General features: G+C 50.3%; 1 protein-coding gene across 1 annotated transcript in view; it reads left to right on the top strand.

Annotated features, from left to right (window-relative positions):
- NEURL1B (neuralized E3 ubiquitin protein ligase 1B) overlaps window positions 1–21,567 on the top strand; it is a 34,872-nt gene that overhangs the window by 10,297 nt on the left and 3,008 nt on the right. Inside the window, exons 2-3 of the mRNA XM_042992272.1 lie at window positions 7,634–8,179; window positions 20,106–20,825. Of these exons, the coding sequence (XP_042848206.1) occupies window positions 7,634–8,179; window positions 20,106–20,825 (1,266 nt within the window). The remainder of the gene's footprint in view (window positions 1–7,633; window positions 8,180–20,105; window positions 20,826–21,567) is intronic.

Genomic DNA, 21,567 nt, shown 5'->3' with positions numbered 1-21,567 from the left:
ACCAGCTCCAAACACTTCAGTGGTCCCCTGAGGAATTTAACCCCCTCAGCGCGGCCTTTAAGACCTTTTGTGATGCAGCCCCTGACTCCCTCCTCCAGCCTCCCTGCTCCCTTCTGCCCTATATTCCTTATAGTTCCTTAAGTGCATTCCATTCATTCTCACCTCCAGGCCTTTGCCTGTGCTATTCCCCCTGCATCAAACACACTTTCTCATCCCTACCCTCCTTCCAGCCATTTCTGCCTCAGTCTGCAGAGTGGCTCCTCTGCTGTCCTGGTGTCTGCGTCCGTCCCCCTGCTGGTCTCTCAGTTACAGGGCAGGGCAGGGCAGGGCAGGGACTGTGGTTGCTTGTCAGTGCACGTGTCCCTGCAGCCAATGCAGGCCCTGGCATGGGGCGCATGCTCCATAAATGTCAGATGAAGGAGGAAGTGATGTACTTGAGAAAGAATGAGGGCACATCCCCCACTCCAGGCCCTAACTGTGGGAGCTGGCACCTCTAAGGTCAGAGTTTCCTGGGGCAGTTTATCAAGAAGAGACCCCAGCGCAGGGGCCCAGCAGAGGGTCAGAATGGACCAGGAAATCTTGACTCCAGTGAGCACGCGAGGGGGAGTTGGGATGACCTCACCCCCTGGGAACTTGCCGCATCTGAGCCCACTTGAGCAAAGAGGGCTGCCACTTAGGCCTGGAAGGAGCAGGCTTTTCTCCCAACAAGCGGTGTCGCCTGACCTCTGGCCTCCCTCCCCTCCCCAGGCTCCTTGCAGCTGCTGACAGGAGTGTGGGACCTTCCCGGCTGCACTGGGGTGACCGAGTTTTGTTTGCAAAGAAGAGGGGAGGAAGTTTTGTTTGCAAAGAAGAGGGGAGGGGAGGAGCAGGGTGGCGGTTTCCCATGTGGGCTGGCCCCCTTCCATCCTGGGCGCTGGCCTCCCAGGCCGCTGAAACAGAGAACAAAGTCCCATTACGCTGGCGTCTGTCTCCTGGGAGCATGTCACTGCCCCATTTGGCAGAAGTGAGGGGAGGTTGGTTGTTTTTTTCTCTACCCCACTTTCAAACCCACCAATGGCAAAGGTACTTCCTGTTGCCAAAGTTGCCTGATATTCTCATCCTGCCTTGGGTGGAGGAAAGCCTTGCCAAATACCAGCCTTGCCTTTTCCTCTCTAAAGCACACGCTAACACACACACACGCACCACGTTGCTTCCGACAGCCAACAGCGTTGGTTTACATTGTGGACTTGGGCAAATGTCACTGGAACCAGAAACTTCTTGCTGGAGGCACACAGTCTAAGGTTAGAGGTTATGTGCACCCAGGAAGCCTCTGAAATTGAATGCCAAATTATGTGCATGGAGGGTGGGTATTTTGGGGGGGACAGAGGCGCATATAGCTTTCATCACCCTTAACAAGGACCATGACCCCTGCTCCCGACGGTCACAAGGGACTGCCTTGGAGAAGGGGTGGGCTGTGGGAAGAAGGGCCCAAGCCTGGCCCTCGGATGCCACTGCCCAGCTTGGCGGCTTCGATTTCCTCCACTGGAAAATGAAGGTGGTAAAACCATGGTTGTCCCACAGACTAAATCAAATAAACAGAGGCACGTGCTGGCACGTAACAGGGGCTCAGTAAAAGGCTGCTTGTGAAAGGAGGGGCACAGAATAGACCGCTCTCCCTTTCCCTGTGGAGCGGAATCTGCTGACAATTTCAGCCAGAATGCCATCTGCTGGAAGCTGCCAATGCTGGAAGCTGTCATCTCGGCGGCCAGAGAAGCTGGAGTGTTGCTTCCTGCTGTCCTCTTGGCGGTAAATGCCATTTTCTCCGGCTCTTTTTAGATCAATGGAGGGACTGGGCTGGGGTGATGAGCGGGGAACATTCAGGGGGTGGCACAGTGCATATTGGGGACGCTGCTGGGATGGCTTAAAAATGGGCCTCTGCCCTTGGTCACCAAGGGAAGGTGACCCCAGGGTTTTCAAGAGGCCTTTCCTGGCCAGGATCACCACTAGCCCGCCATGGACAAACATGTCCGGATGTTTTCCCCCAGACCCACAAGTAGATGTCTCTGGTGTCAGAGGACATCGGAAACCCTTCCTTGTCAAAGGAACGAAGGTGGCTGGAGGGATCAGGTGTTTAGTGAACACCTACTGAGTGCCAGGCACTGTCTGATGAATTTACCTCACCAATTCAAAACTCCTCACAGCAGTCCTGCAGGGCAGTAAGGACTCTCACCAGTTTTCTAGGCCTGGTTGGGGAGACCCAGAGAAATTAAGCATGGACCTTACAATCATCACGCAGCTATGAAATGACAAAACAGAATTTAAACCCACATCTGTCTGCCTGCAAGCCTGTGTTCTTTTTCACTGCCTCTCAAACTGAGATTTAGAAAAAAACTCTGGGAGAGCTGGAGGTGAGGGCTCACCTAGGAGTTGGGTCTGCTGCCTCCCACTGGGAAGGAAATGTTTAGTGATCATCTACTGTGTGCCAGGATTTGTGCCAGGCTCTCTCTATGCTCTCATGGCCCCTCAGCAGCCCAAGACAGGGGTCTAAGATCACACACCATTCCAGATGAAAACTTGCAGCCCTGGGAAGTGACCTGACTGCCCAGGGACCCAAGGCAAACGAGCAGCAAAGCACAGGCTCGAACTCAGAGCCCAGGAGGGGTGTGCTAAGGCACTGATGTGGGAGGACCACAGAGCCACCACCAGAACTGCTCTTCTGTCCACCTGTCTCACCAAAGGACTCATGCAAGGCTGGGGGGTTGCAACATTTAATCAGAATAGAGTCCCGTCCTCCCTAACCATCCACAGCCACTCAGTGCTCACCCCACACCCAAATCTCTGGCCCATGCGTTTAAAGTCCAGGCATTGCTTCCTTGATGAAATGCTGGAAAGACCCTCCCCTCTGACCTTGGCGGGGCTGGAGCAGCCTTTGGTCAACTGTGAGGCTGGGCCAGGACTGTTTCCTGCTCCCTCCTACACCCGGGATGGGCTGCTACAGAGGTCTCCTACTTCACAAGACTCCCTCTGCCCTGCCTTGTCCTTAGAGTCCCCAGGTCCGGTTCCTGGCCAGAAGAAGAGGGGGCTCACTGGCCATAGGTGGCCCCCCTCACAAGCCGGCGGGTACTCATCCTTCCATGGAAGGAAGGGGGCATGGGGCCTCGTCCTGGCAGAAGGTTTTTTCACCAGTTACAGCGTGCCCATTTGAATCTGGTCCTGGCAGCTAGGAACCTCTGTGCCCACAGACTTAGCCATTTGGGGGAACAGCTGAAGTGATCCCCAGGAGGGGAACGGTGGGGGACATTTTGGCCCTCGATGGAATATTCTGCAGCCATGAAACACAAGCACTGTGAATGCTCAAGAGCCATGGGGGGGGGGGGAGGAATGCTTTTTATGTAATGCTGAGTTAGAAAAGAGAAGGCAGGAAGCAAAACTGGATGGGGGCTCTGATTGCAACAAACTTGGAAAAGGTGCTCAGTACTTCCGCACCGCTTATGGAAGAAAGCTGGGACAGGAGGAAGGAACGCTGGTTTGGAGTCAGACATTGCTGGGTTTACGTCTCAACACTGTTTCTTGCAGCCAAGGGAAGTGTCTCCACTGCCTGGAGCTTTGTTTTTCACCTCAACAATTCTGCAGGTGAAGATTCATTTGGAGAATTAGCCACAACCCCAAATGGAGAACATCTGGCCCAGGCCACAGCACACAGCGAGGGCACAGCCAATGGTCCTTACGTGGATAAGGGCCGGGCAGGGCCGATGAAAAATGCCGTGGGAGTTAGGGTGTGAAGGCAGGGAGAAGGGAGGGATTTTTCTCATCCTTGCCAAACTTTCCATAATGTGGCTGTGGTGTTTACTGCAGTAATTTAAGTGATAAACTTCAGTTTTTCCGTCGACCTCTCTGAACTAGGATGTTCTGCAGGGCCCCTGGGGCCCATCCACACTGACATTTTTTCTCTTTCTTGGAGAAGCCACTTTCTCCGAGCCAAGCTAAAAGCGGACGTTGGTGTACAATTTGGAGATTGCTTATTACTGTTCTTTCACCTTAAGCATTTTCTATTTGCATAAATAACACATCCTCTTTAGACACTTTTTCAGTCTGGTCTTTCTGCCTCACGTCAGGGCGCTGGCCTCTGAGGGGGTAGAAACAGTGTTTATCCCTCACTCCCCGAAGGAAGCTGGATCATTTAATCGAGGCTAAACGAGTCTGTAAACTCCGCTGGTCACTTGGGTAGATTTTGTCCTAACATATAGTTGGTTTTACAGGAAACTTCCCCTTGTGTGTCTCCCCAGCCAGCGTTCATTTCAACCGCCAGGCCACTCGGACTGATTATCTACGTAAGGATTCCCAAGCTGTTTTGCAAAGAAACTCTCGGATTGAGAGACAAGGCTGGGAAAACAACAGCGATGGCAGGGGAGAGAAAAATAATCACATAACAGTGGCTTGTGGTCTTTGGTGCTCAGAAGGGCTTTTGATCTGTGGTCCTATTTAATGTTTCCTGGAGTGTTTGCCAGCTATGGGGACCTTGGGGAGAATTCGGCCTGTGGGCACTGGAGGAAGCTGCAACCCAGAGAAGCTGAGCGGCTCGCACAAGGCTACGGCCTGCATGGAGGATGCAGGCTCTGTGGTCCCTGAGCTGCCTCTCCTGACGGTTTACACCTGGTACTTCCCTTACTTATCTCATTTTTGTCTTCCAAAAAGCTCTCCAGTGGGCCCTTGCTCTTATCCTTGTGGTTCTGGAGATGACCCACAGTCTGGCTCTGGGTTCACCCTCCTCACTGCCTTGGGGGCCCCTCCCTGGCAGGCTGTGCTGGCCTGCTCTGCCGAAAGCCCTTCGTGGCTCCCTTTCCTTCAGGTCTCCCTTTCCTTCATGTCTCATTCAAGGTTACGGAGGAACTCCTATCAATCAAGGAAGTTTGGGCTGCAAATATGAGAAACCAAGCCAACCCGGCTTATAAACAAAAGAGGGCTCTCCTTATCCTCCTCGGGTGGAAGTAACCATGACATTGTCTCCTTTATCAGAGGTGGCCTCCCCAAACCCCTACTGAACTTCAACTTGGCAGGCCCCTCTCCCTCTTTGGGCCCATTTCCCCACCCGTAAAATGGGCTTCTCAGAGAGGATTTCTGAGGTCTGCTCTAGCTCTAACATAATAGAGGCAACAGTTGGCATTTATCAGGTGCCTGGTAAGTGTCAGGCCTCTGTTGAGCATGGGGGGGAAATCAAAGATGAAATGGAAAAGCCCCCGCCCTCCAGGATCCAGCCCTGGTGTCTTCCTCTCCTTCCTTACCACCTCTCCGCCTCCCCTTTAAGTATCCATTATTTGTCTTATTTATTGCATATATTTTATACACCCAAGGCAAGTATATTGAATGTGTCTCATTAAAACCTCAAAACTCCAAATCTCTAGGACCAGAATCTGACCCCTTCTCACCACCTTTACAGGTCCTCCCCACCTCCCGATGTCAGCCATCATCATCTCTGCCTGGAATAATCCAGTAGCCTTTGTCCTCCCCAGCTTCCTTGCCTGCCCCTCGAGCAGTCCCCTCTTCACACAACAGCCTAGCAGTCTCACCTCTCTGCTCTAAACCTCCAGTAATGTCCCTCTCCCTTGGAGTAAATTAGTTAAGGAAGAAACAAGCAGCAACCATGGGATCTCCTCCCCACCTGCCACCCCCTCGCGGCTCCAGCTCTGCTCTCATTTGCTTCCACCTCCCCTACTTGCTCACACCATCCCAGCTGGCTTCCTTGCTGTTTCTCAGCCACGCCAGCACATTCCCACCTCGGGGTCTTTGCACTTGTCGTTACCCCTGCCTGGAACGCTCTTCCTGCCTGGAACGAGATACCCTCGTGGCTCACTCCCTTCGCCTCGACTCAGAAGTCACTCATCAAAGAGGCCCTCCGTGGAAGTGCTAATGCTTCGTTCTTCCCTGCTTCTTTGACTACGTTTTTCTCTGTAATGCATCCCACCAGGTAGAGTAGGTTTTCCTTGTTGCCTAACTTTGCTTCCCCCCCCGCCCCCGGAATGCCCATTCCATCAGAGTGGGAGCCTCATCCCCCATGGTAACTGGTTGTATTTCCAGTGCCTAGCATATACGAGGTGCTCACTGAACATTTGTTGAGTGAACGAATGATTTAAGTCCCTTAAGTTTTTTTTTTTTTTTTTCTTATGCAGGACCTTGGCTTCATTTCTTATACTTTCTTCTGTGGATCTGTGGCTTCTGTTTGGAGGGGGGCCTCCAGCTTCCCAGCATGGCTGTCTACCTCCGTGACTGGGGCGTCCCTCCCCACAGGCTTGGGGAGGGGAGCCACGGCTTGCCTGCCTCATCATCGCCTCTCCCTCTTCATTTTCCCCAGTCCTCACTCCCACTAGGCTCAACATTAATGAAAGCCCAGCAACGTGCCCAGAGCACAGTGAACCCCGTGGGTGGGTGTGGGACGACTAGTCCCTGCAGTGGATTCTCGTTCCCCGGAATGGCTGTTCTTCTCCCACGTCTACAGACCATTGTGTGCTAGGGGTTGCCTGCAATTTATAAGCACTTGCCATGAAAATTGTACTCAGCTGCTGTTGTGAATGAGAAGCAGAGACTCGTGCAGTAATTACCCACCCCACCATCTCCCAGGCTTCCAGAGCCTCGCAGGAACTGCCCCTGGGATGGAGGACAGGTGGGAGGGATGAAGCTCCCACCTCAATACTAAGCCACCTGGGTCTGTGGCCAGCAACCAGCTCCTTTGAAAAGAGACCTTCCCAAGATTCTCCAGGTCCCCTGGGCAAAATTCCCTTAGAGATGAATCTTGAAAGGTGCATGTTCTAGAAAAGCTAACCTTGTTTATAAAGAATGCCTTCATTTTCTGTGGGTGAATGGGAGGGGAAGTCACAGCATCCTGGCTTGGGTTTCCTTTGGAACCTCAGTATTCTGATCATATTATCACACTGTGCCAGGCAGTATTCTAGGAACTTCATCCTCATGACCTTTTAGCAGCTGTGTGGGTTAAACAATGTTCCCATTTTACAGGCAAGGAAACAGGCTAAAGAAGTGACAAGATCTAGTGCATGTCACACAGCCAAGAAGTGCTTAGAGAGCTGGGATTCCAGGCTGCACTCTATATTGCCTTTTATTCTATTGTCAGGGGAATGATCCCAAGACTGCCTTCTTTCTATTGCCTTTTCTGCCTTGCTTTTGAACAAAATTTGCACAGAGAAAATCAGCCAGACCCCCACTACTCCCCTAAGAACCCAAGGCCCCAGTTGCCTTTGGAAGGACTCTACAGCCCAAAAGTGGCCCTTGGAGGAAGCTTCTAGATTTGGAGATTTGATAGGGACAGAGAAGTCACTTGACCCCAGTCTGGTTGTTGTGACAAATTCATTGGTGTTGGCCCTACTGGGAATGAAACAGCTCTGAAAAGGTTTTCACTACACACACACACACACACACACACACACACACACACACTAAGCCTCAGTTTGCTCATCTGTGGAGTGGGTATTGTGACATTGTATGATAGTCATAGGTAGGCTGGCGGTAGCTGGAACCTTCCCAAAGTTTATCAATTACCAGTCTAATGAAGATAGACTTTAAAATGGCAATGATTATTAAAAGTAGAATTGGGGCCGTGAAAGTTCTGAGAGGCCCTAACTCTGCTGCCTGTCTCTTCCCGCAGACCCGAGCCCGCCGGCACGCCTCCTGGCCACCCGCCCATGCTGTGGCCCAGGGCCGGAACGGCGCCCGGTCCTAGGCGAAGCGCCGCGCTTCCACGCGCAGGCCAAGGGCAAGAACGTGCGACTAGATGGCCACTCGCGGCGGGCCACCCGGCGCAACAGCTTCTGCAACGGCGTCACGTTCACGCAGCGGCCCATCCGACTGTATGAGCAGGTGCGGCTGCGCCTGGTGGCAGTGCGCCCGGGTTGGAGCGGTGCACTGCGCTTTGGCTTCACGGCGCACGACCCGTCGCTCATGAGCGCCCAGGACATCCCCAAGTACGCCTGCCCCGACCTTGTCACGCGACCTGGCTACTGGGCCAAGGCACTGCCCGAGAACCTGGCGCTGCGTGACACCGTGCTGGCCTACTGGGCAGACCGTCACGGCCGCGTGTTCTACAGCGTCAACGACGGTGAGCCGGTGCTCTTTCACTGTGGCGTGGCCGTGGGCGGCCCACTCTGGGCGCTCATCGACGTCTATGGCATCACGGATGAGGTGCAGCTCCTCGGTAGGTCACGGTCTGGACCAAGCAATAATTCTGTGTGCATGGATGTGTATTTCTTTCATACTCACAAACAGGAAGGGCTTACTTTGCCAAGCCTTGTTCTAACCGGTTGACGCATTTTCACTCATTTTTTTTACTTTTATTTTTTTTACCACAACCCGCCATCCTCATTTTACATATGGGAAAACTGAGGCACGGAAAGGTTAAATAACTTGAGTTGCAAAGCCAGGACTGGAACCCACACGGGTTGGGTCCAGAGTCCATGTCCTGGCCCAGGTTCATTCAGACCCCTTCATTAGGTACTTGCGCATTTACTCATTTTTTTTTTTTTTTACCCATTCCTTTGCTGATTCCTTCTCTCCCTGTTCATTTGCTCACTCAGTCATTCACTCACTTATGCATGTGTTTGCTCGCTCACTCATGCATTCAGTCATTAACACATCCACTTACTCAGCAATCAAATTTATGGCCCAGTCCTCGCACATCTACAGTGTCCACTGCCAGGGGCTCAAGGTCCACCCGGGAGGCAGGCAGACAAGACAGGCTAGGCCTGACTCTAACAGAGGAGACAGCCACTAATGCTGAAATCTGGTGGTGAGAATTCCCGGGCGTAGAAACCCTTACCTTGAAACTTTTTTTTTTTCTTTTAAAATGATTTAAAAGTCACATAATGTCAAAGTAACCATTTTAAAGTGTACAATTCAGTGGCATTCAGTTGGTAACCATCACCTCTAGTTCCAAAACATTTTCATCACCCCAAAGGAGACCCATATCCTCATTCTCCCCTACCTCCAGCCCCTGGAGACCACTGACCTGCTATTTGTGACCTCAGCTCTTGAACTCACAGGTTACATGTGAGCCAGCCCAGCCTGGATTTCTGGGGCAGTAAAGGGAGATCAGTTTGCTCAGAGAATCTGGACGTAGCCCTATGTGTCATTTACTTGCAGGGAATACACAGATCTCAAGTTTGAGTTTTGAGAGACTTATACACCTGCCCATAACCCAAGAAAGTTCCCCTCTTTTGGAAGCAGCCTGTGTTCTGATTTTTTACCACAGATTAGTTGCACTTATTCTGGAACTTCATATAAATGGAATCATACAGTATATATGCATTTCTGCCTGGCTTCGTCATCAAAGCACAGTATTTTTGAGAATCATCTATGTTGTTGCCATGTAAATCAGTAGTTTGTTCCTTTTTAAGTGCTGAGTAGTATTCTGGGGTATAGATGTACCCTGGTTGGTATATCTGAATGTCTGGGCTGTTTCTGGGTTTTCTGCCTTGCACCTTGAAGGAACGAACACTCCAGCCCGGGCTCCTTGGCCACCACTGCCACCCATACCACCACTGGGCAAGGAGGGAAAATGCATGCATCCCGGCTGTGCCCTCCTCCCAAAGAAGAAGGAAGGCAGCAGAACTTCTGAGGATAGGGTTGAGGGGTACCTGGGTGGCTCAGTTGGTTGTGTCCGACCATTGATTTCAGCTCAGGTCATGATCTCATGGTTCGTGAGATGAAGCCCCACATCGGGCTCTGCTGATAGCAAGGAGTCTGCTTGGGATTCTCTCTCTCTCTGCTCTTCACCTGCTTGTGTGTGCATGAGCGCTCTTTCTCTCTCTCAAAATAAATAAATAACCTTAAAGGAAAAAAAAAAAAAGAGAGGGTTGGGAGTCACACAGACCTCTGTTTTATACCTGGCTCTCAACTTGCCAGCTGTGTGGGCTTGGCCAAGTGACTGAACCTCTATGTACCTCAGTTTCATCCATAAAATGGGTTCATGGTAGCACCACCTCATGGCATTGTTGGCAGGGTGACACGATATATGAAAGGGATACAGCTCAGTGCCTGGCACATAGAAGATACTTAAGAAATAACATCTAAGAAATCAGAATCTCTGCCCATTTGCATGTAGGAGGAAGCACATGTCTGAATTCCATGCTTAGGCAGACCAGACTATGAATAGCTAACCACCCTGTAAGCTGGGACCTTACTTGGGCATTTTAACCATATTCCCCCACACTCTTTTCCATGGAAGGTTCTGCATTTCACCTCCAGGAGACGTAGATTTCTAAAGCCTCCTAGATCTCCTGTCACTCTTTTTTGGAGTTCTTTATTCCTACAGAGCAGAGAAACAATCACTCCTCATTCACCTGCTCCCTCACATAGCCCATGTGTTGAGGTAACAGCCAAGAAATCACAGTCACCCAATAACCAATGCAAATGGCTTGGGGTTTTTTGAAAATACAAACTGGAAGCAGCCTTTGGTGACTTAGTGAATCTGAATAAACCTGTGAGGAGTCATGGACTCTTCCCCCATTCGCCTAGCAAACTTTTATTGAGCCCCTCCAATGCCTCAAGCCCCATGGAGGAAAAGGAGAGAGCCCCCCCTGGAACACTGGTATAATGTGGCAGACGTTGAGTCAGTTTCCTTATCTTCAGGTAGGGCCTGAGATGTGCTGGTTGATAGGAAGCACCTGTAGTACAGGTGCCCCAGGACCAGGTTCACAAGTGAGATTCAAAGGAATTCCATCTCTGAGTGATAGGAGTCCAGGTGGATTTCATGTCTTTATACCTCTATGAGTTACCTTTAAAAATATATATATATACGTGTGTGAAGAGCTTATGGTGCTTTTACAATCAGAAAGGGAAATAAAGTTCTTTTTCTTTCGGAAGGTTATAGGAGATAATGGGGAAGTTTCTAGCATGTGATCAAGGCTGAATGTTTCCTTCCCAGGGGAAGAGCAAATTGACATTGGGTACATCTTGGTAAAGGGATTATGGGTGATTCCCTCCCCCCACCACCACCAAAGTTACCAATGATTCATGATCAGAAAAAAAAAGTTATAATGAAAATAAGCTAAGCTTTCATGATTTTTTATGGCTTGAGCTCAGGCAACAGGTACCCTACTGTTGCCAGCATGAGGAAAGGCAGCATGAGAACCACAGAAATTCCACCATAAATGGGATCTCCCTCTCCCAATTCTTGGGTGAACTGAGCTTTCTAATGGTGGTGTCTAAGGTAACAAGTAGATAAACACAAGGGAGCCAGTGTTTGTGTAATCCAGAACTCTCTGATTTCCTTTTCCTCACAAGGAATAAGGAGGTGACATAGTTCCTTTAGAGACTGTCAGCTGTAAAACTCCAGAATAGAGATCCCCTCACCCCTCCCTCACAAGATTGAAAACCAACAAATGAAAGTGTCACTGAGTAAGGTTGTCAAATTGAGCAAACAAAAATACAGGACACCTCATTACATTTGAATTTCAGAACAATAATTTTTTAGTGCAAGTATGTCCCGTGCAATATTTGGGATATACTTTAAAAAGAATGTTTTTCTGAAATTTGAATGTCCCTGGGCATCCTGTATTTTATCTGGCAGCCCTCATCTGAGAAGCATCCTCCCGGTCTTGTGAGGTAGGAGGACCCTTTATTTGCCCTGGAACTTGACCTAAAGTGAAGTCTGAGAAATAAAAACCTTCATAGGCTTCACATAGTTCTCTTACTTGATGGAATTATGTTCCTAGCCCAGCTTCTTCCTGCAAGGATGGGGGGTGGGGAGCGGGGAGGGTCCAACTGCAGCAGAGAAAAGCTACATCTATGTGACCAGACCCTGGTGTGCCTACTCTCTTGACATTCTCTTTCCTCAAAGCAGGGTGATTTAGTCCTTTTAGATAAAGAATTCAGGACTCAGAGAAGGGAAGTGACTTGCCTAAAACAACCAAGCTTGTGAGTAGCAGAGCCAGGATTAGAACCCAGGTGCATCCATCTCTGTGGTTCAGGGGTTCTCAGCTGTGGCTGCACATGGTGGTCACCAGGGGCACTCTGAAAACCCCACCTATCAGCGTGCACCAGACCAGTTCAATCAGAACCTGTGGGAGTGGCCCCCAGGCATCTAGATTTCTTAAGGCTCTGGTTGTGATCACGAGAGTCCCCTTTGCACTGGTGCCTATTCCTCTTCCCGGCTGGGTGCCAAGCTGAGTTCTTCAGACATGCCAGTTCAAGGCATGGTGTCATCACTGGACCACGAAAGCCCCTTCTCGTTTCTTTTCTGCTTCATGCCCAGCTGCCATTCTATACTCCCGTTCACCCCATCCCCTGCCCAGATAGGCACCACTCTGGTGTTCAGTATAAGTCCTTGGATGTATCTTTAAAAAATATGTATAGTTTCATATGTATATATGGATGGGACTGTACTAAGAATCTTACTTTTTTTTTCCACTTGCCCCATTTTCAGATTTATCTGTGCTGCTGTGTATCTGTCTGGTCCCTTGTTCCCTAGCAGCTTCCACACTAACGGACTAGGTGCCACCAGGTACCCGCATCCCTCCCCACCCCCAAGCAAACTACACTGCAGTGCCTTCTCCCACAGGGCTGCATTGTGGCCCTAGCGTTTACCAAAATTCCCCGGGGGACAGACCAGGATGGCCTTGCTGGACCTGGAGCAGTCCCATCCTGAGAACCTGTGATTTCTCTACTCCTCCGAGCCAAAGAGAAGGGGCTGAGCCCAGGCAAGTGACTTTCTGTTGAATTTAGTAGTTCTTAGACCCATGAGAGGAAGGTTTGGCCAGGTTTCCCCCTCCCTTCCCTGGCTCCTCTGAGAAGCTCTTTCCTGGAGCTCTGGAATTAGGCCCCATGCTGTCCTGAGGCAGCTCTGTCCCTCTTTTAGACACCTCAGTAGTGGTCACTGTCACAGCCCCTTTGTCCTTCCTCTGCCCAGTGGTGGAAGGCTGTGGCAGACCAAATAAGCAACACCAGTCTAAAGCCATGGCATTGAAGGCTGTGTTGTCAGAAACCTTAGTTGTAAGTGGCAAAAACCGGTTCAATCTTGCTTAAGGAAAACAAGATGTCTCATGACTGAAAATGCAGGGGAACACCTGCCTGTAAGTCTGGCTTGATGCAGGAACCCAATGAACAGCACCTGAAATACTGACCTGCCTTTATTTCTTACCCTCCTATCATCTTTGTTAGCATCATTCTCAGCTGAGCTCTCCTTTGGGGACCGGAGGGGGGGGGGGATGGGCAGGACACCAGCAGCTTCAGTACCATGTCCCACCATAATAAATCCAGCAGGAGAGCTGCTCTCCCACAAGGTCTAGCTAAAGTTCAAGGTTTAGACTCCTTGCTCTCCATTGCCAGAAGGATGGGATAGAGTGGCCAAGGCCTCCTTCTCAAGGTAATCTGTGGAAGTGGGAGGTGGGTGTGAGGCAGTTCCCTCAGAAGAAAAGCTGGGTGCTGGAACCAGAAAAGGGGTCAGATGCCATGCAACCAGAAACAACAGCTCTGTATAGGCCTTGCAGGGGCGTAATTTACCCTTGAAAGCCTTGAGCCCCGTCTGCCAGCTTTACCTGGGTGTTATCTTCCAGTCCTCATAAGAACAGTATGAGGCAGGAAATAGCATCACCCCCCATTTGCAGATCAGCATGGATGGATAATTTGGCTAATGTCACCTAACAGTTGGTGGTACTAGAGTTGGTGTTTATTGTGTATTAGTGTTATGAACAAAGTGTTTGACAAGGACTTGCATTTATGGATCCAGATGCAGGGCCTAGAGATCAACTGTACCACCCCATGCTTCAAGTGAGGAAACTGAGGCCTAGAGAGAGGCAGGGACTTGCCTGAGGTCACCCGGCTGATAAGTGGTCATGATAGGGAAGGGGGTTGGGCTCAAGACCCTGGGAGTTGCCTCAGCACGGGACCTGTGAGCACCCCACATCATGCAGAGGGGGAATGGCTACAGGTGGCTACATCCAGAGCCTCACTGGGGAACAGCACAAAGTAATTGGCTTTTACAGTTAATATTTTCTTTCCAAACAGTCCAGGCCAGCACCCACCTCCCTGCCCCAATAGTAAGGCATTTGCCTGGCAAGGTGGCCTGAAGGATTGTCTCCTTTCCGAGTCTGGGGTGAGATCTTCAGTCTGTGGCCACTGGCATATCCTATTAGGGACTCCTGAAAGTCTACTCTGTGCCAGGCACAGTGCCAAGCACACTGTTATACCACAGATCTACCATTAACTTTCCCCACAGGTCTATGAGACAGGGGTGAGGGTCCTTACATTGCAGATGGAAACTGAGGTCACATCCAGGACTGGCCAGGGTCCAACAGGTCTGTCTCTCCTGGTTCAGTCTTCTTTGCTTGGAAAAGCATGAGTTCAATGGCCCACACACCTGGCATTCACACCCTTTTTTGTTAAACCCCAACACCCCTGCCTTGCTGCCTGCCCTCCTGTGGCCAAGACTGAAAGAGCTCTGCTCCTGTATCCTCCTGCCTGTTTGGGGACATTGCTCCTATCATTTCTCCCTTTCTCCAGCCTCACTTTCTCTCTCGCCACAGGATTATTCCCATGAGCACACAAAAGAGGTCCAGTAGTTTCCATTAAAAACAAAACAAAAAAACGCCCTTGACACTCTCTTCCACCAGCTACTTTCTCATTGCTCTTCAGAGCAAAATTTTCTTAAAAATATCTATATGCCACCCTCTCCACTTCCCTCTTCAGCTCATCCCAGTGATCTGTATTTAATTTTAAAGGTTTAGGGTGAAATTTAAAATGCAAATAGAGGTCCACTTTCTTTAATGTACAAAGTATGAGGAGAACCAGTAGTAAATTATACATTTGTTTACACCATTTACATATATACATATGGTCAGATATAATAGAGTTTTCCACATTAACTTTACTATTCAAACAATAGAAAGTGGGTAGCAATTTAGGAAGTATGAAAGGGATAAACCTCAGAAAGACTTTTATACCATGTTTATTCTACGCTGTGTATGGCTGTGTGCTCACTTCTCCACTGCACAGAATTCAGTTGTGTATAAAACTGAACCAATCAGAAGCTGAAGGAGACAAGAAATGATGGGTCGATAGCCTGATGCACTGTCATACAATTCAGACGATGGTACAGCTACCAGCTTGTAATTTTTAGGCACTGCAAACAAGGCTTTCTCTTGAAGTTGAACCAAAACCAACTTAGGTTCTGCAGGCTCTAATAGGTACAGGAAAAAAGTCGATGCTGAGGAGGTTCAAAATTTGGTCTCTACCAGTTACCAATGCAGTCAGCAATCACCCAATCTGGCAGGACTCCATCTTGATGACCAGTATCTCTGTCAGCATTTTAGTCCTTCAATGTCATCTTCTGGGTTAAGTTCACCACCAGACACTTTGAAGAAGGTTGTTCCCAACTGTAACAGTGGCAAGTGGGGTGGCTGGTGCTCAGGTACCACCTCACAACGATTTTATCCAATTCCTCCCTCATGCACTGAAATCTGGCTGCTACCAAGCTGTCCTCACCATTTCACCACACTTCAGCCTGCAAGCTCTCTGACGGCTCCACGCTGCCAGATCCACAGCTCAGCCCCGTCCTCTTTCCCGGCCTTTCACTTTCAGCACAGGTGATCTCTCCCAGCCTCTCTAACCTGCTTGTGCCTCCTGGCTTCACAAGCCCCCAGTTTTACTCCTGCCTCCCTGGCTGCTCCTCCTTGGCTTCCTTTCTGGCTCCTTCCTTGCTTGTCTCCATATGCTGAGAGCCCCAGGGTTCTATCATCAGCTTTCTTCTCCATCATGTAATACAACACGCATGTAGAAAAGTGTACAAAACGTCTGTGGAGTTTAACAAACCATCCTAAAGCAAGACCATTTCTCCACCTACCCTCTTTCTCCAATGATCCGAGCCCATCACTGGGGCCTTGAATCCCGTCTTTAGGCTGCTGGTGCCCAGGTCCATATTCCCAGTCCTGACGCCTCCCCTGAAGTCCGGACTTCCTTCTACCTACTCACATCTCCTCCTGGCATCCAAAAGGCATCCCACACTGAACACATTCAGGCAGCCATCCCCACTGTCAGTGAAGGGCACCACCCACTCGGTTGATTGGTCCAAAACCTCATGAGTCATCCTTGATTCCTCTTTTCCTTGCCCTGCATCCATTCTGTCAGCATGTCCTGGCTCTTCTGCCTCTAGTGCATGTCCTGAATCAGTCCTTTGGAGACAATGAAGTGACTGATGGATGGTTCCTTCTGTCTCTTAACTCTTCTAGCCTTCCTTCATTTTCATCTTCACACAAAGATGGGGTTTCTCTTGGGACATAAATTCTGCTTTACGTCCAGCCCCAGACATATTTGACCTGAGAGAGCTAGGGAAAGAAAAGAAAGGCAAGAACCCAGCTTTCTCCCAGGTCCAGGGAGAGTGGGAGGTTGGGGAGCCAATCCGAGTCACCCCAGTCTCCCTGTGCCTGGCCTGGGACTGCTGCTCCGTAGATGTTTGGGGAAGGGGCAGAACGGTTGGACTCTTCCCCTCGGGGGTCACATTAGGCCCCCTGGGGACTGCAACTCCAAGAGCCACTTGTCCTGAGGCTGAGTCCACATGCTGGCAGCTCAAAGAGCTAAACAAGGACAGCTGAACTTTGGAAGCAGTACTGCTAGTGGTCGTGGGGTCGGTTTTGGAGTCACGTAGCCTGAGAGGGAATCTCATTATTGGGATCACCCCTGGCTGTGTGACCTTGACTAATTCACTCCACCTCTCAGAGCCTCCCACTGTGAAAAGTGCCCATCTTATAGAGCTGTGTGGGATAATGGGGAGGATTGATGAGGATAATGCATGGAGTTGCATCTGGTAGATTGTGTCTCAAAAAAATGGCTGTGTATATTTTCATCAGGCCCAGAGAGCGGGTCACAGGTTAGAAATCTTGATAAGCTCCCTTGGTGGCCTTTAGATATCGTGGCATTTCTGCCTGTCACCAGCTGGTTCTCCACAGAGAATCTCTTGAGAGATGGATTGTCAAGTGTCAGGCCTAGGCCAGCACTGTGCTATCTTGGGACTGTCTCACTCAGAGACGCCTCGTGGGGACAAAGCTCCTTGCATACAGTGAGGAGACCCAACCTTTTCTGAAGGGCTGCTGTGTGCCAGGTACCAGGCTGAATGCTGTCACGTATGTTGTCACCCCAGCCTCACAGACTAAGCTTTCACCTCAGAGATGCTGTTCCTTCACACAATCTATTCCTTCTGTCTGCAATGGCTACACCCCACTTCCTAGGCACCACTTCCTTGGCCTTCAGACCTTCACTCCATCGTCACCGTCAGGGAGGCCTGTTCTGACCCTTTCTCAGGCCTCACTTCTGATCAAGTCCACCTTTTACACAGTCTCAAAGAACCCCAGTTCTGATACTCCCTGGTTGCATGACGTGGGGTAGCTCACTCTGCATCTCAGAGTGTGACTTTCCCCCACTGAAACATGCCCATTTTACAGAGCCATGGAGGACAGTGGCTCTTAGTAGCATTCATCACAGTTTGTACTTACACGGTTTCGTGCCTAAAGTCTGTCCTTCCCACTGGACTAGCAGCTCCACCGGCACAGGAGCCATGTCTGCTTCTTCACTGCTCTTCACTCAGTGCCCAGCACAGCATCTGGCACATGGCAAGTACTCTATACGTTTTGATCAAAAAATGTTGAAGAAATAATGATAATAATTAACATGTTTTGAGCACTTACTTTGTGCCATATTCTGTGCTACACCCTTTATTTAAAAAAAATTTTTTTAATGTTTATTCATTTTTTTGAGACACAGACTGAGGGTACAAGCAGGAGAGAGGCAGAGAGAGAATGAAACACAGAGTCCGAAGCAGGCTCCAGGCTCTGAGCTGGCAGCACAGAGCCCAACCCAGGGCTCGAACCCACAAACTGTGAGATCATGACCTGAGCCAAAGTCGGCTGCTTAACCGACTGAGCCACCCAGGCGCCCCTGTGCTACACTCCTTATAAAAGCATCTGCTTTAATCTCTGTAACAACAGAGACCAGGATTAATCCATTTTAAAATGAAGAAGCTGAGGCTCTGAGAGGTTGTGACTTACCTCAAGTCACATAGCCAGGAAAGGCTGAAGCCAGGACTTGAACCATCTCCACAGGCCATGCTCTTAATCATACTGCACTGAAGGATGGGCTCCTATGTGGAGCTGTCAGGGGCAAGGAGGAGGAGCACTGGAGTGGAGGACGAAGCAAACACTGGCAAGGACACAGGCCCAGGGCCTGCCACAGCCAATGCCTTTAGGCTTAGCCTAGCAGGATGGGTGGGGCAGAGTCCTGGGAAAGCGTATCACATCCCACACCCAGAGGCTCTTGCCAGAAGTTGACGTCTACACCAGAAACATCCACTATCTAAAATACCTTTTCAAAAAAATACTTTAGATTTTCACACATGCCTTTGTTTTACTGATTACAAAACCAATACATGTTCATTAGAGAAAAATGAAAAATCTAAAAACTTTATAAAAAGCAAATTTCCATCCAGAGATAACCAGCATCAGATTGTTATGTATATGCTTTCTGTACTTTTTCTATGCACCCTATACATACATTTCCCACACAGTTAGAATCAAATAATATATTCACTTTTAGATCTTCTTTTGTTCACTTAATGTTATATAATGGGTGTTTTGCCACATTAATAATTGAAAACGATTTTTTAAAATATAGGTTTTCTGGTGCTAAGACTTTGTGGTATACATATTTATCGTAGAAGTATCAGTTAACACACCAGTAGGCTACACAGACAGGTCTATGAACCATGGTCTGAACTTGGATGGCTAGTTTATAAAACCTGTAGATTTTTACAGGTGGGGTAGGGAGTAACATAACAGATTCTCACTAGGGGCTATGGCATGCTTTTTGAAAAATCATCTTCATTATTATGACTTAATTTTATATTTGGAAAACTAAAGAGAAAGAAATCCTTTTTTCCATGATATAAACTACAAAATGGTAACATTTAACAAATCTTAGCCAGAGGGGGCTTCTCTAGGGGGCTAGAGAAGTTTGAAAAACACTTTTTCTTGCTTTACCTATTATGGTTAACGAGAATATTTTTCTAAATATGAAGTTCTAAAACAAGAACTTCACAATACTTTAATGACTCTTTCTTCTCCTGATTTGTTATTCAGAGTGGTCATCAGTGTCTTTCAGAGACCTCATTCATTCATTCATCCAATAAACAGTGAAGGTTCTTTGCCCAGCAATCTGCTAAGTCCTGACAACGTGTTGGTGGACAGGCAAGGGCTCCCATTCTAGTTGGGGAGACAATCAACAAGTAATTTACCAAAGTATAAAGACCTGTATTACCTAAATGAAACACTACTTTTGTTCCTTTTACTTAACTATATAATATGTAGTATCGTGAACATTTTTCCCTATCACTAAAAATTATTCAAAAATATTTTCAGGACTTGGACTTAAAACTCTTAAGTTTTCTGTCCTATAAAATGAGGCCATCTCTTACACATTCCATGTTTGTGCACCACCTAGGCATTGGGCTCCGCGCTGCCTTCTTTCAGAGTCAGCATGTGCTGAAGAGCCAGGGTTCTTTGTTGTGGCTTTGCCACAGTTGCTGTGTGACCCTTGGTCACATTCCTTAACCCCTCTGTGCCTCACCTCCCTTCTTTGCTAGATGGCTGGTAATAACGGAACATACCTCACAGGCTGTATGAGGACTGAGATAACACATGAAAGGAGCTTAAAGTAGCACCTGTCACAAAAGGCCACAAATAAAGAGCAAAAGCATTCACTTTTTCTTGGAGCTTATGTTCTAGTTGGGGAGGCCGACAATACAGGGTTTTCAGATTTTCCAAAACGTGAAAACCTCTGGAATGCGGCAAGGAAGGAGGGAGGAATAAAAAAGAGCGAAGAAGGGAGGGAGAAAAAAGGGAGGCGGAAAGAAGGGAAAAACGGAGGAAGGGCTGTATCTGCCCATCCCAAAGTCAAAAGGGTTATGCTTAATCAGATTCCGTGCACCTGCGGTTGTTAAGTCAGTACACACGTGAACTAGAAAAGTGAGGGGCTGTGCGGGAGGGGGGGGGAAGGGGACCGAGGCCTGTGGGCGGCGTGGGGGGGGAGACTCCCCCGCTGACTGCCCGCACCCTCACCGCCCCCCTTCCGCCCCGGCGCAGAGAGCGCGTTCGCCGACACGCTGACGCCCGCGCGCCTCAGCCAGGCCCGCTTCAGCGCCTGCCTGCCGCCCAGCAGCCACGACGCCGCCAACTTCGACAACAACGAGCTCGAGAACAACCAAGTGGTGGCCAAGCTGGGCCACCTGGCGCTGGGCCGCGCCCCGGGCCCGCCGCCCGCCGACGCCTCGGCCGCCGCCATCCCGTGCGGGCCCCGCGAGCGCCCGCGGCCCGCGTCGTCGCCGGCGCTGCTCGAGGCTGACCTGCGCTTCCACGCGACGCGCGGACCCGACGTGAGCCTGTCTGCAGACCGCAAAGTGGCCTGCGCCCCGCGGCCCGACGGCGGCCGCACGCTCGTCTTCTCCGAGCGCCCGCTGCGACCCGGCGAGAGCCTCTTCGTGGAGGTGGGCCGCCCGGGGCTGGCGGCGCCCGGCGCGGTAGCCTTCGGCATCACGTCGTGCGACCCGGGCGGGCTCCGGCCCGCCGAGCTGCCGGCCGACCCCGACGCGCTGCTCGACCGAAAGGAGTACTGGGTCGTGGCGCGCGCCGGGCCCGTACCGAACGGCGGCGACGCACTCAGCTTCACGCTGCGGCCCGGCGGCGACGTGCTCCTGGGCGTCAACGGGCGCCCGCGCGGCCGCCTGCTGTGCGTCGACACCACGCAGGCGCTCTGGGCCTTCTTCGCCGTGCGCGGCGGCGCCGCGGGCCAGCTGCGCCTCCTCGGTGAGTTTCCCGACCGACCGCGCGTGCGCGGGGTTTCCCCGGGAGCCCGAGGGTATCGCTGGGCAGCTCTAGCCACCGCAGGAGCCCAGACTGGAGCGCGCATTAGCGCCCTCTTGCCTCCACCTAGTCTCTTGATTCAGTAGGGCGGCCCCGAAATGCGGTTCTGACAGTGCGCCAGGGATGTCCATGTGGCTGCCCTCCCCCCCCCCCGCCCCGGCCCCAGTCCCCACTCTGCCCCCACCGACCTAAGTTCCCGCTGGGGTCAGGGCCTGGAAGGCTTTGTGCAGTCGGTAAATGACCGGTACAATTTTTATTTCTGTTGTTCTATTATATCACTTATTTGTCTTTTACAATTACATAAAATTAATATGTAATGCATATTAAGTGTAGGAGAAAAAGTGAATACAACTATACTTAAAAGGGGATATAAGAATAACACTGCCCACAGAAAATGGAATGGAGGCTTGAGCCATCTTATTTTAAAATGATTCTTGCCTTCATTCATGCCACAAATGGACACCGAGCACCCACCAGCTGTGGGCCAGGCCCTGGGCTCCAAGATGGGGCATGGCAGAGGACAGGACGCAGGCCATGCATAGGAGGAGCTTAGAGACACAGCTGAATGGAGAGCTGCACTGTGTGATGTGTGCCACCGCTGAGTGGCTTTTCTCCCACTTGGTGAAACGGGTGGTGGCCAAGGGAAGGTTCCCAGAGAGCACAGCTCCGTTTTCATGATTCAAGA

The sequence above is a fragment of the Panthera tigris genome, chromosome A1 (genome assembly GCF_018350195.1).
Source record: "Panthera tigris isolate Pti1 chromosome A1, P.tigris_Pti1_mat1.1, whole genome shotgun sequence".
Taxonomy (NCBI): Eukaryota; Metazoa; Chordata; class Mammalia; order Carnivora; family Felidae; genus Panthera; species Panthera tigris.
The sequence above is the reverse complement of the archived record's forward strand: the minus strand, read 5'-3'. Positions and strand labels throughout refer to the sequence as shown.